Here is a 13,523-nt window from a genome sequence, read left to right on the forward strand (position 1 = left end):
CTATTTCATAATTTCAAAGTGTTCAAACAGTAAAAGTAATGCAAACAAACACTGGCAAAGCCAATAGATCTGGTGTTGGCTGTCAACTTTTTGTTTTGTAATGTGATTTTGTAAAAGGTTATCTTTTCGGATCTGTGGAACCTCCACAGATATAATAAAATTGAATAATTAAAATATGTTTTTGTCTAAAAAATCTCTCATTGTCATAATAGCTTATGGCACTGAAGGCAAGTACTTTATGTGTGAATGTCAAAGAGAGAAAAGCTGTCGGTCAGTCACACTGATTTTAGCCAATGGCTGAAGTGGGCTGACCTACTGCATTATGCTGAAATATATATATCTATCAAACGCACGCATCGACAGACCAACACCAAAAAACCTCTCTGGTTCTCTGACACCCTCAAAGAATCAAAGAAAACTTGTCGTGCCCTTGAGAAGGCCTGGCGCAAGGACCACACCGCAGACAACATGACCGCCCTCAAGAACGCTACACGCGAACACCACCACCTGATCCGCACTGCCAAAAGGAACTTTTTCACCGACAGACTAGACAAAAACAGCCACAACAGCAGAGAACTCTTCAGCATCGTCAAAGAGTTCTCCAACCCCAGCGCCAGCGCCAACGCCGTCACAACCTCACAGGATTTGTGCGAATCCCTCGCCACTTTCTTCCATCGCAAGATCAGCGACCTCCACGACAGCTTCGGACACCAGACCCAACCATACACCACTGAACCCGCTTCCCCGGACATCACCCTCAACAACTGGACCCACATCAACACGGAAGAAACCAAATCCATCATGAACTCTATCCACTCCGGCGCCCCTTCGGACCCCTGCCCGCACTTCATCTTTAACAAAGCCGACGACATCATCGCCCCGCACCTCCAGACCGTCATCAACTCTTCTTTTTCTTCTGCTACCTTCCCCGAATGCTGGAAGCACGCTGAAGTCAACGCCCTACTAAAGAAACCTACGGCTGACCCAAGCGACCTGAAAAACTTCCGCCCCATCTCTCTTCTACCTTTCCCAGCCAAGGTAATAGAAAAGACCGTCAACAAACAGCTGACCACCTTCCTGGAAGACAACAACCTGCTCGACCCTTCACAAACCGGATTCCGAACCAACCACAGCACGGAAACCGCCCTCATCTCAGTCACAGACGACATCAGAACCCTGATGGACAACGGTGAAACAGTCGCCCTCATTCTCCTCGACCTCTCGGCTGCCTTTGACACCGTCTGTCACCGCACCCTAATCACCCGCCTACGCTCCACCGGGATCCAAGGCCAGGCCCTGGACTGGATCGCCTCCTTCCTCGCTAACCGCTCCCAAAGAGTTTACCTCCCTCCGTTTCGCTCAGAACCCACCAAGATCATCTGCGGCGTACCTCAAGGCTCATCGCACAGCCCGACACTCTTCAATGTCTACATGAGCCCCCTCGCCGACATCGTACGCAAGCACGACATCATCATCACCTCCTACGCCGACGACACCCAACTTGTACTCTCCCTCACCAAGGACCCCGCCAGCGCCAAGACCAACCTACAAGAGGGTATGAAGGACGTCGCAGATTGGATGAGGCTCAGCCGCCTAAAGCTGAACTCTGAAAAAACGGAAGTCCTCATCCTCGGCAACACCCCGTCCGCCTGGGACGACTCCTGGTGGCCCACGGCCCTCGGCACCGCACCGACCCCCGCAGACCACGCCCGCAACCTCGGCTTCATCTTGGACCCTCTTCTCACCATGACCAAGCAAGTCAACGCCGTGTCCTCCGCCTGCTTCCTCACTCTCCGCATGCTCCGCAAGATCTTCCGCTGGATCCCCGCCGACACCAGAAAAACCGTGACCCACGCCCTTGTCACGAGTCGCCTGGACTACGGCAACACCCTCTACGCCGGGACCACCGCCAAACTCCAAAACCGCCTGCAACGCATCCAAAACGCCTCGGCCCGCCTCATCCTCGACGTACCCCGCAACAGCCACATCTCCGCACACCTGAGACACCTGCATTGGCTCCCAGTCAGCAAAAGGATCACCTTCCGTCTTCTCACCCACGCACACAAAGCCCTCCACAACAAGGGACCGGAATACCTCAACAGACGCCTCAGCTTCTACGTCCCCACCCGCCCCCTCCGCTCCGCTGGCCTCGCACTTGCTGCCGTCCCTCGCACCCGCCGCTCCACGGCGGGTGGGAGATCTTTCTCCTTCCTGGCGGCCAAGACCTGGAACTCCCTCCCCACCAGCCTCAGGACCACCCAGGACCACTCCGCTTTCCGGAGACTCCTAAAGACTTGGCTGTTCGAGCAGCGATAACCCCCCCCTTTCCCCCCTAGCGCCTTGAGACCCGCACGGGTGAGTAGCGCGCTTTATAAATGTTAATGATTTGATTTGATTTGATTTGAATGCTATAGTGGGAGAATTAAAAATGTGAATTACACAATACTAGACCAATGGTTGAAGAGGACTGCCTGAAATCACCCATGAGAATATTATATATATAATTTTAGTAAAAAGCAAAAGGTCTTGTCTGACAACTCCCCTAAAAGGTTCTAAGATCTCTCTAAGTCTCATGATCCGTTCAGTGCAAAGGACCCAAAATAGTTTATCAGTCAAAGTGAGATGATTGAACCCTGAATAATAATGAGGAAACGTATCTTCTCCTGAATAATAATGAGGCAACGTATCTTCCCATGCACAACTTTCAACTTCCATCAAACGGCTCAAGTTCTTCTTGCAGGTCTTTCTGTGGCGCTATCTAACTGTTCTGTCCAGGGTACTGAAATAAGGGTCTGACCCTCCAAAGCCGGCAGTAGAGTGAAACAGCAGTAAAGCTTGTACTGTTGCTGTTCATGCTGTATCTGTGTGTTAGTGAAGCCTGGTAAGATTATTTTCACCCTGAAGACCGAAAACCATAGTCATTGCCCGTCTTTGTTTTCTAGCTAGAGCGCAGGAACGAAATCTGCATTAGATTGTATTAGAATAGCAGAAGTGCTTTAAGTGATCAAGGGGTTCCATGTATTTTGGAGCTATGCCTCAAGATAACAGTAAAAAGAATCTCCAATACATTTGTTGGCAATTTTTTACGTGTATTGACAATATAATACATTGAATTCTGCATTTCTTGTATAAATGTGCATTTCTGATTTCTTTATAATCCGCGACTTGTGACACACTCAGTTGCAGATTATAAAGAAAAGATGTCAGAACTCAACTATTATAAGTTATTTCAGTTGAGTTTTGATGTCACAATCCCTGCTGCCAGAGCAAGCAGCCCAGGTAAAAGTCAGGTGGAGCCACGAAGCATAACTGAAGCAGCTGTCTAGAGCAAGGAAAACAATGCTGCTTTTCTTTCTTATGCTCTATTTTAATAATTTACAATGACAAGCCGAGATGATATATTCATGTTTTGCACTCACTCTTTAGATAGAGAAGAGCTAGAATCTTTCTGTATGTTTCTACAAATTCTGAGCTATTGCAGCTTTTTTTAAAACTGACTTTTACTGATATGTTTCTAATATCTGTTTGCAACAAATATCTATCAGGTATTTGATGTGTTTAATTTTGCATAAGAGGTTTTATTTTTATTACATATGTTTGCAAACAACGCCTCTCTTTCATATGAGAGAGCTTCACACCACATTTTTAAGTAGTTTGTGGGAAAGGTGATGGTGTGACAATGTATTATAGAGGATAAAGTACCCACTGGTGTCTATGTTAAGGATAATGTTAGTCACCTCGGTGTTCCATAACCTTCTAAAAGAACTTGGCCTTCAGCCTTGTTCCTCTGTATGGGTTTTGAACTCCTCTGTGACTTGCAATATCCTTAAAATGTAGGATATGGAATACTTTATACCTAATATTACATCATCATTGTTTTCCACTGCATACATTGTTTCTCTTGGTCTGCCTACTCTTCCTGGCCCCTCCCCCTGTCCTCAGAGTCTGGTATGAGGAACTTCCTGGTTCCCCTCAGTCAGGTCTGTGCTCTGGCGCGCTGAGCCATGGCCAAGACCCTGAGGGATCACATCGAGTACGCCCTGGAAAGTCTGGAGGAAGCAGCTTACAAGAAGTTCAGGAGGAGTCTGAGCGATGCCGAGGTGCAGGCCGGCTACGACAAGATCCCACGGGGGACGCTGGAGAGGAAGGACGCTATAGACGTGGCCGACCTTATCATAAGCTACTACCGGCTAGAGTATGGGCTGAGCCTCACCCTGCAGGTGCTGGAGCGGATCAACCAGAAGGACGTGGCTGAGCATCTCCGGAAGGCTGCGGGGGCAGGTAGGGCGGTCTTCATCCTCCATTCTTCGCCTCTGGTGTGGCCGGGTTGGCTCTAGATCCAAGATACCCGTGCTCTAGTCCCAGCTTCACACTGCACGGCACGTGCCCTGCCCGGTGGCCCCGAAGGGCTGGGTTCGGTGAGGCAGCCGGTGCACGCGCCTCTTTCAGGAGGGCTACGGAGCAGCGGACACCCCGTCCGTAACTGGCACCAGACCCGCGACTGCCTGGTGTGGCTCTCGTTTAGCTCAAAATGCACAACTTTATCGGCCACTCTCCTAAAATAATTATGTCTAAGGCATTTCGAGGAAGCGTAATGTGTGTACCGATCACACTCAGGAAATGAAGGTAAAAACAGTCTTATAAAGATGCACCTGTGCCCTGGCGTCTCTTCCAGGTGCCCCCCAATACCCCTGCCCCCGCCCCCCCCCCCCCCCAGTGGTTCTAGGCTATGCTGCGCGCGCAAGGGCTCCGCGCGACCCTGCTGGGGAGTCTCGCGCCCTCAGTCCATTCTACGCCCTTAGCAGGAACCGCTGCAGGTGAAAGGGTTGGGGCTTTGCAAAACACACCTGCAGTTTCTTTCCTTTCACTTGCGCTTTCCTTTCACTCGACAATGTCCTGGAAGAAGAGAGGCGGGAGAGGAGATTCCTATCTTTTGCAACTAGAAATGTACAAATATGCTTGCGGAGGAGTGCATCATGAGATACCCTCCTTTATGGCTCCGACCTAGTCCGTCCCTAAACCTGTCCCTGTCGCTAACGGCGCGCGGCCTGACTTGTCACATGACCGTCAAAGCTACAGGTGCCCGACTGATGTATGACTGACTCTGTACCAGCCAAGCCAGCCTTTAAAAGCATGATATTTATTTATGTCGATCTGCCCTTTCGTAACCTACTAGACTGATAAATACACACGTGATACGGCGTCGCCTGTATTTCTCCTCTGATGCTTTCTAGGCACACATGTTTGATATGTTACTAAATCTTAATAGGTGCCAGCGCCCAAGGCTCTGGCCTAACACGTGACCGACTATGACAAGCGCGTCAGGCTGATAGGTGACCCAACGAGGCGACTGCTCTCATTGTGCTTCGTCTTATGAAGGACACATTATATTTTTTTGTTTTTTGGCAGTACCGCAAGCTAGGGCACTGTAGACTCCAATAAATAAAGGCAAAACAGAACTAAAAGTTTCAAAATCCAAGCTTCTGTTGGCTGAAAGAGCAAGACGTGGCCGTCGTGACGTAAGTCGAGGTGACAGCTATGTATGACTGATTAGACTCCGGCTCTACTGACCTTCTAGGTGCATACCCGATATGCCATGGACTTTTCCAGGCGCCGAGACTTTTGAGGCACTGCCACTAACTTCGTCCCAACCTTTTAGGAGCGCAGATTTAACGGAAGGGAGGGGGGCGCAAGGTGGCCTGTGAATTTGGGGATCACAAAGGGTTTGATGTGTTCAAAGGGCTCAATCAACAATTGTTCTAACTCCTAAAATCTTTCTCCACACAGATGGCTTTGCAGGGAGCACCGCGCCACCCCTGAACCCCAGCACGGGGGGTGCAGGAGCCACAGCTTCAGGTGAGCTTCAAGCTACAGAGGAGTATCAGGGAGGGTAAAGAAAGGTGCCTTAAGAGCACGCACAGGGGGTCACTACTGGATCATGTGGGAGATTTTATCCATCACTATCAGTGAACCGTGTGACAATCTGCGAGGCGTGTGGCTCCGTACCGCTGGAGACATGCCTGCACGTGCCATGACACCTCCTTAGTGATGCCCTCTTCTTCTAGGGCGGGCGTGGGAGGAAGGGTCCCCTTTCACCCTTAAAGAGAATGACCATTCCTGTCCAGGCCTCTTTCTGTGCATAGGTGAGCAGCAGGGTGTGTGAGATTCTGGCCGTGTTCTCCTCCTGCAGGTTTAGTGTGTTTGTATTAGAAGGGCTGCTAGCATCTCAGCAGCGCCCATTGGGATTTCGGTGGTGTCTGTGTGGGTGTCTATAGCTACTACTGGGATCTTATGGGATCCAGTTAGTGCCTTGCCTTTTAGGACCTCATCAGTGCCTTTTGGAATATCCCCAAGGTCCCAGTAGAGACTATAGTGATGCCTGTGTGGATTTTGCTGGTGTCGGTTGGAATATTGTTGTTGCCTGTTGGCCATTGCCAGTACTTGTTGGCATCTTACTGGTCCCTTTCGAGAGTTTGCTAGGGCTTTCTGGGATCTAGCTGGTGTTATGGGATCCAGCATATGTCTGAGAGAATCTTGCTGGGGTCTGTTGCGATCTCAGAGATGCCCTTCTCTTCATGACTGTTCACACACATGTGCACCGGAAGGGAAAGTAGGATCTTCTAATACCAGCTCATGCCTGTACAAACCTTACTCTGGCACCACAGACAGGATCCCATCAATTATGTGGTAAACTGTTGGGACCGTTTATGGTCTTGATGCAAAATGACTAGGACATGTACAAGTTAGTTCAAAAAGTAGCTCTTATTCTTTTAGCCCCCCACCCCCTTTAGACACAGCATCTTTTACTTCACGTACAGAAGAGACCAGTGTACTTTTGCAAATGTGTGCAGTCAATAAATTCTTGTTAAAGGTGAAGATACTAAGCATAAAAACATCCTTGATACAAGAGACTACACTATGTACAATTGGATGTCTTGGAGTCTTGTCTGCCTAGTTTAGCACAACAATAAATGATGAGCAACCATGAGGCCTTTATATGGTGCAAGTAAAATCCATGTGCTCTCATAAATTGTGTAGGGTTGCGTCAGCATCCAGATACGGGGATTGGAACAAAACCACAGAGACAGAAAGGCTCATGCGTTCATCTGATAAAACCTTTAGTAAAAAAGAGGCTGCATCACAAGTGCAAACCATTCTTCTAAAAAGCTTGGTAGCGTTCTCCAGATAAAAGTGATTGCACCACACTGATCTTCCTGGTTGAAACCAGTCCAGAAACAAACACCTTTCTCTATGTTAACCTGTTTATTGTCACTCGATTGCAAAGTTTCAAATTTTTTCTGGCCAGTAACATTTAAATACTAAGCTGGATGGACTTCAGATCCAGATGATACCATTAGAGAATGCCAGAGCGTTCTCAAACAAAAAATAATCCCTTCCTGAATTTCTTCTGGCACCAACTGCTGCTAAGGCCCATATTAATACTTTTTTTAGCGCAGCATTTGTGTCATTTTTTTATGCAAAAGCAGCGCAAACTTCCAAAATACAATTGTGGCCCATATTTATACTTTTTTAGTGCTGCATTTGCATAATTATTTGACGCAACAGCGGTGCAAACGTGCAAAGTAGAGCTATATTTGGTAATTTTTCGCCACTTTTGCGTCAAAAAATGACGCAAATGCAGCGCTATAAAAGTATAAATATGGGCGTGTATTTTGAAATTTTGCATAAAAAAATTATGCAAATGCAGCGCTAAAAAGTATAAATATGGGCCTAAGTCTTGTGTTCACCAGGATGCTAGCCTTCCCTGGGTATGAAGCAAAGGACAAGACACTCTTAAAGGAGAACTCTCATCATATTATCAATGGCAGAAAGTGAGCCATGTGTACCTTTTTTGTCCGCTAGTAGAGGACCCCACAGCAGCCGGCAGAACTCGTAGGATGTTCTGAGAAAGTGCTAGCTGTTAAAAGGTTACAAAACACAGAAAGCACCAAGAGCAGTGTAGGCCAACGATGATCGCACTAGTGTAAGTCCAATAAAATTCAGTTTCCAGCATTCGACCCTACGTGAACGCACTGCTCAGGGATCATTTACTATAAACTACAACCCCACGGAATGATGAGGCAAATTATTTACAAAAATTATTTAGGTGAGAAATGAAAGATTCCAAACTTCATCAAGACCTAAAAAAAATAGTTCTCAGAAATGTGGTTCATCCTCCGTTCATCCAACAAGGAACCATGATGTAGTATCACAATAGAGCTTTATAGATTTTCTTTACATTGCCATGAAGCCCAGCCAAGACGTTTCTTTCAACAACAGATTTCATCAGGGCTGTAAGTTAAAAACATCCATACAAATCACACAATAAATACAATAACAAAACAGACAATAACATAATTGCTAGTCAAGGCATTACAATCTTCCTTTAAAATCCATTGCATTAGACATGAGTCCCCATAAACATCCACCACGTGTCAAAAATTCAAAATAATTTGGTGCCATAAAAATATCCATGATATCCACTATACAGAGATTCACCTCATATTCTATATTTGGATGAATGAATGATGAACCAGGTTTCGGAGGACTATTGTTTTTTGGTGCCATGATGAACATTTGAGACTTTTATTTCTCACATACATAATTTGTATATGTACTATAAGCACCCCTCATCATTCCATGGGGTTGTTGAAAGGGTAGTTTAAATAACTAAGTGGCTAAGCTCAGTGATAGAGATAAGAAATAATTTGTCTCAGAACAATTTCCCATCATAGTGGTATGAGGAATGGGGTGGGGAGCCTTTGTCCAATTTTAGGATGTCTGTAAAACAGAATCAGTTGAGTACAGAGGGAAAGCCACAATAAACATGTAAAGGTCTTCAAAGCCATTGCATCTTTCATGGTGGTATGGAATACCCTCACCTTAGAAAGATATTATATGCAGTGCCACTTTTCTTGCGCCCATCAGCGCCCCCCAACTCCACCATATGTGCGCCGTATTAAACATATGGTGCACCATGGCGCAGGTTTTGGACAACAGCGTCATCATTTTTGACGCTATTGTAGTGCATTGCAAGTTTAGCACCAAAAATTTTGGTGCCAAACCAGCAAGGTACATAGGGCCCATTAAGAATAATGGTGTGCCCCCTTTTTACACCTGCTCTGTGCAGGCGTTAGAAATAGCCGCTAAAAATGGTGCAGTGGAATCTCATAGATTCCACTGCACCATTTATGCGGTCCCCCTAACGGGGGAACACCCCCTCTGCATACATTATGCCTGGCGCAGGCATAATGTGTTGCAAGGGGTTAGAAAGTGGCGCAATGCTTGCATTGCACTACTTTGTAAATCTTTCCCGGCATTTGGCCTTATTGAGCCACATTAGCATCATAAAAAATGACTCTAATGTGGCACAATGAGGCACAGCCCTTCTTAAATCTGAGCCTTAGATTCCAAAACTGAATGTAGTAAAGGAAGGGAGAGGCTTATCGACCTACTCAAGACAGTCGTGTGAAGGGATCAGGCAAGGACCAGGAGGGACTGAGAGCCAAAGGGGAAAGCACCATTTGTGCGGGGCCCGAGGTGCAAATACCTCATTTTACAAAATCTGTCATGACCAGGGGATTCATGACAGTATTACGCCGAGTTGCATCTACAAAGTGTTGAGAGAGCAGACTAGAAAGAGGTTCAGGGGAAGATGGAAAACCGCAGGTATTGATCCAGTGCCAAGTGAAGCAACACATGAGGCACCAACCCAAGTCCAATTGCTGGGTGCACAAGGGGCTTGCACCATGCATGTAAGGATGTCCAGGGGGTGTGTGAGGATCAGATGAGGGAGCTGAGGGAATCATGAAAGGGGATCTGAGGGATGGAGGTCCTGAGTTCCAGAGAATGCTGATTTCCAGAAAGGATGAAACATGACTAGAAATCCATTAAATTGCTTGGGTAAAATTATTATTTTACTATTTACTGTCTCTTCTCTCAAAGGATACTCCTTCTGGCTCCACAATTAGAAGCACAATGAGTCTAATCCAGTGAGGAGGATTCTGTGGGTTTAGCTTCCTGTTGTGAGAGCTAGAATGCTCTTTGGAGTGAGCTGCAGAGCTAGACTGAAAGAGTCCTCTAGTCAGCACCCTGTGTTTACCTGCGGTAGCACCTCTGTCGCCCCCCCCCCCCCCCCAGGTAGAGTGTTCACAGACACACACTCTCAGACTACAAGCCCTTAAGCAGTCCACTAGAACTCTTCGAGGAAAAGAGGTCAGCAGGACATGGTGTGAAACAAGTCTGCACATCTTCTGCTTCGGGGTTGCCAAGTCCCGAAAATGTAATGAAGCATAGATCTAAAAGAAATCCTGCCACTGATGTAATGTATCATTTAGCATTGCTAATGAAAAGTAATCACACATAATACATAAACTCATCCGTTGTTTAGTTCCCAAGTACTGCAGTCAATATTCGCCAGAATCATGCTTAGCATGATTGACAGCCATCACTTAAAGCCTTCGATATAGCAGCAAACACAGAGTAATGAGGAAGCTGACTGATTAGGCCCAGTTCCTGGCTATTGATAAAAATACATTTGTTTGGGAAAAATGGTTTGAACCAGCACTTGCTTTGCAAAACCACAGGTCATGTGCCAGTCTTTGGAGAATGGTGCCTTAAGTGTACCAAGACATTCAAACCTTGATAGAAATACTTGATTCTGTTCAGAGGAGGTTTGAAAATCCCCACCCAATAAATGAGTGGGAAGGGGACTCAGACTAAGAGAACATATAGTAAGTATATGCACTTGTCTGTTGACCTGATGCAGGGCAGGCCCTAAAAGTATCTAATAGACCGAAACATACGAATTTCTTTTTGTCTTCCTTCACAGATAAGCACTTTGTGGACAAGCATAGAGAGGCAATTATCAGCCGGTGCACTCTGGTGGAGCCCATCCTTGACCGACTGGTCAGTCTGGAGTTCCTGACAGAAGAACAGTATGATTCAGTGCGGGCGATGACTACCACTCAGAACAAGATGCGGGAGCTGTACAAATTCATGCATGGCTGGGGTGAAGCTGGCAAAGAAGCATTCTACCGAGCACTGAGAGAGCAGAATGGCCCTCTCGTCAGAGACCTGGGGGGGCAGTAAAAGGGTTTTCTGTAGAGGGCGAAATCAAAGGACTTTGAAAAAGCAACAACACAGCTTATTTCAGGTTTATCTTATGGTCTTGTTCTAGAAAGAGAGATAAAAAAAAGTCATCCATTAACTTTGCCTTTGGTGCTATAATGAGCTGGGCAGTGGTATGATTTATGTGCAAGCTATCCATTAGCATGAAGTGTATAGATTCTTAAAGTCGTTTTTATAATTTTCAGTTTTGGTAAGCAACAGTCCCACTGCTTTTGGATTTATGGCAGTAGTGAGAACAGAAAGGTGGATTAGGAGCCCTCTCTAGCTGGTGTCAGGAGTATTCAATATGGGGCTTGGTGATTTGGTGGCCGAAAAATACTGGCACTAGGAGTGTCATTAAAATATCGGACCGGTGGTCAGAGAATAATAGTATATGCTTCCAGATCTACGAAAGTTCAATTTTTATAGTATAACCAGAAGCATTTCTGGAAAAAATGTAAACCGGCTCCCGCTCTTGTGTTGTTTTGTTACTGTCTTTTAAATGTAAACTTGACATATTTGATTCAGCACAATACTACCACTTTTGTGGTATTTACCCGCTAATAGGTAGAGACAGTCTAAATCTGTGCAAAAAATTAGAGAAAATATGCAAACATATCTTTAGATTTTTATGAGAAGGGAAGGCAACATTTGTACAAATTACAGTAAAAAATCATATTAAAGTTTCTTAGACTAAAGTAAAAATTTGTGGTGTACGTGCATTAAATCACAGCCGTCTATTTTTAACATTCGTGCATGTTTATGAAACAAGCAGATTGAAATATGTTGGATGTCAGTGGTTCCTTCTCCCCCCAAACATCTGTCTTCAGCTATAATTCGTGAGTCCTGTTGTCAAGATCGACCTCTCCTTCCCACATCTCCGCTCTGTTCACACTCATCTGCAGTCTTTCATAGGCCTTGTTCCAGGATTTAAGGTAATCTTCCCTCATTTCTCCTGTTTGCGAACATATCAGTGCACACATGCTTACTGCCTCCAGCTGCTACACAGGAAATGAGACCCTGGAGGACAGAGTGATGTGGGGCCTGGTGGGAAAGAGGGGAATCGCCTAATAAAATTTATTATCACATTCCTAGTGATGAGCCCGGCCTACAATTCAGCTGTGTTAGTGCATGTTAGTGGGAGGCACTGCGGATCGGCCTCATTGACCTTATTCATTACTCCTTTCTTCTCCATATTCCATGTTTTCTTTCTGCCTGGACATTTTTAGTAGAGATAGAAATTATGCAGATAATGTCCAGACTATTGGAAACTTGTAATTTTTCCAAAATCTGTAGCAAACTATGGGTCAGATGTACATAGCTTTGTTTTTGCAATTTCCTAATTGCGAAACTTTGCAATTCGCAATTAGGAAATAGTAAACAGCTGTGTACTACAGTGTTTTACATAGCTTGCGATTCCCACTGGGTCGCAGTTGGCCTACCTCATTAAGGGCCAGATGTAGCAAACTTTTGCGAGTCGCAAATGGCCCGAATCGCAATTTGCGACCCCGCAAAATTGGAAATGAGATGCAAAAATCCCATTTCCGACTCGCAAAATGCGACGCAAGCCATTACCGACTCACAAAAATAGCGACCCCATTTTGCGACCCGCAAATAGGAAGTCGCAATTTGCGAGTCGCAAACCAAATGCAATAGCCACTCGCAAATTGCGACTAGTCGCAAAAAGCCCATTTTGCACTTCCAATTTACCACTAACTCAGAGCAGGTGGTAACCAGAACCAAAGTATAAAAGGAGACCCAGAACGCATCTGGGTTACTCAAGATGGCGGAGATATATATGATAGGAATGAGGAGGAGAGCCCACGCAGCACAGCAGAGGAGGAGGAGCCAGAGACAGGAGAAGATATACAGAACCAGGCAGACACTTTTCCAACAAACAGAGGAGGAGATTTATGATAAATATAGACTCAGCAGTGCAGCAATACTAGATTTAATAGATTTACTCAATCCACAGCTACAACGCCAGACTGTGCGTGGCTGCGCCATCCCTATGCATGTGCAAGTGCTATGCTCACTACACCTCTTGGCCTCGGGTAGCTATCAGGGGGTCATTGCTGTGGCAGGTGGGGTATCCCAAAGTGCACTCTCACGGTTCTTCAGAGCATTCCTAGATGCCTTACTCACACACATGTCCAGATACATATACCTACCCGGGAATGAGGCAGAAATCAACAGCACCAAGTTGGAGTTCTACAGGATTGCCAACTTCCCTCATGTCATAGGGTGTGTAGACGGGACACATATACAAATATGCCCTCCTGCAAATCTGGAATATCTGTTCCGCAACAGGAAGTGTACCCACTCACTGAACATCCAGGTGGTATGTGACGCCCATTATGTTATAACTGACATGGTAGCCAAATATCCAGGGAGAACACATGACCCCTACATTT

At 46.0% G+C, this 13,523-nt stretch overlaps 1 protein-coding gene across 1 annotated transcript; it reads left to right on the forward strand.

The window, feature by feature from the left end:
• Window positions 1–3,946: 3,946 nt before the first annotated feature.
• LOC138304250 (apoptosis-associated speck-like protein containing a CARD) lies at window positions 3,947–11,814 on the forward strand. The gene is made up of 3 exons (XM_069244149.1): window positions 3,947–4,281; window positions 5,788–5,856; window positions 10,832–11,814. Exons 1-3 carry the CDS (start codon window positions 4,005–4,007, stop codon window positions 11,089–11,091), a joined length of 606 nt encoding a protein of 201 aa, XP_069100250.1. The 5' UTR covers window positions 3,947–4,004; the 3' UTR covers window positions 11,092–11,814.
• Window positions 11,815–13,523: the final 1,709 nt, after the last annotated feature.

This window comes from Pleurodeles waltl, chromosome 7 (genome assembly GCF_031143425.1).
Source record: "Pleurodeles waltl isolate 20211129_DDA chromosome 7, aPleWal1.hap1.20221129, whole genome shotgun sequence".
Taxonomy (NCBI): Eukaryota; Metazoa; Chordata; class Amphibia; order Caudata; family Salamandridae; genus Pleurodeles; species Pleurodeles waltl.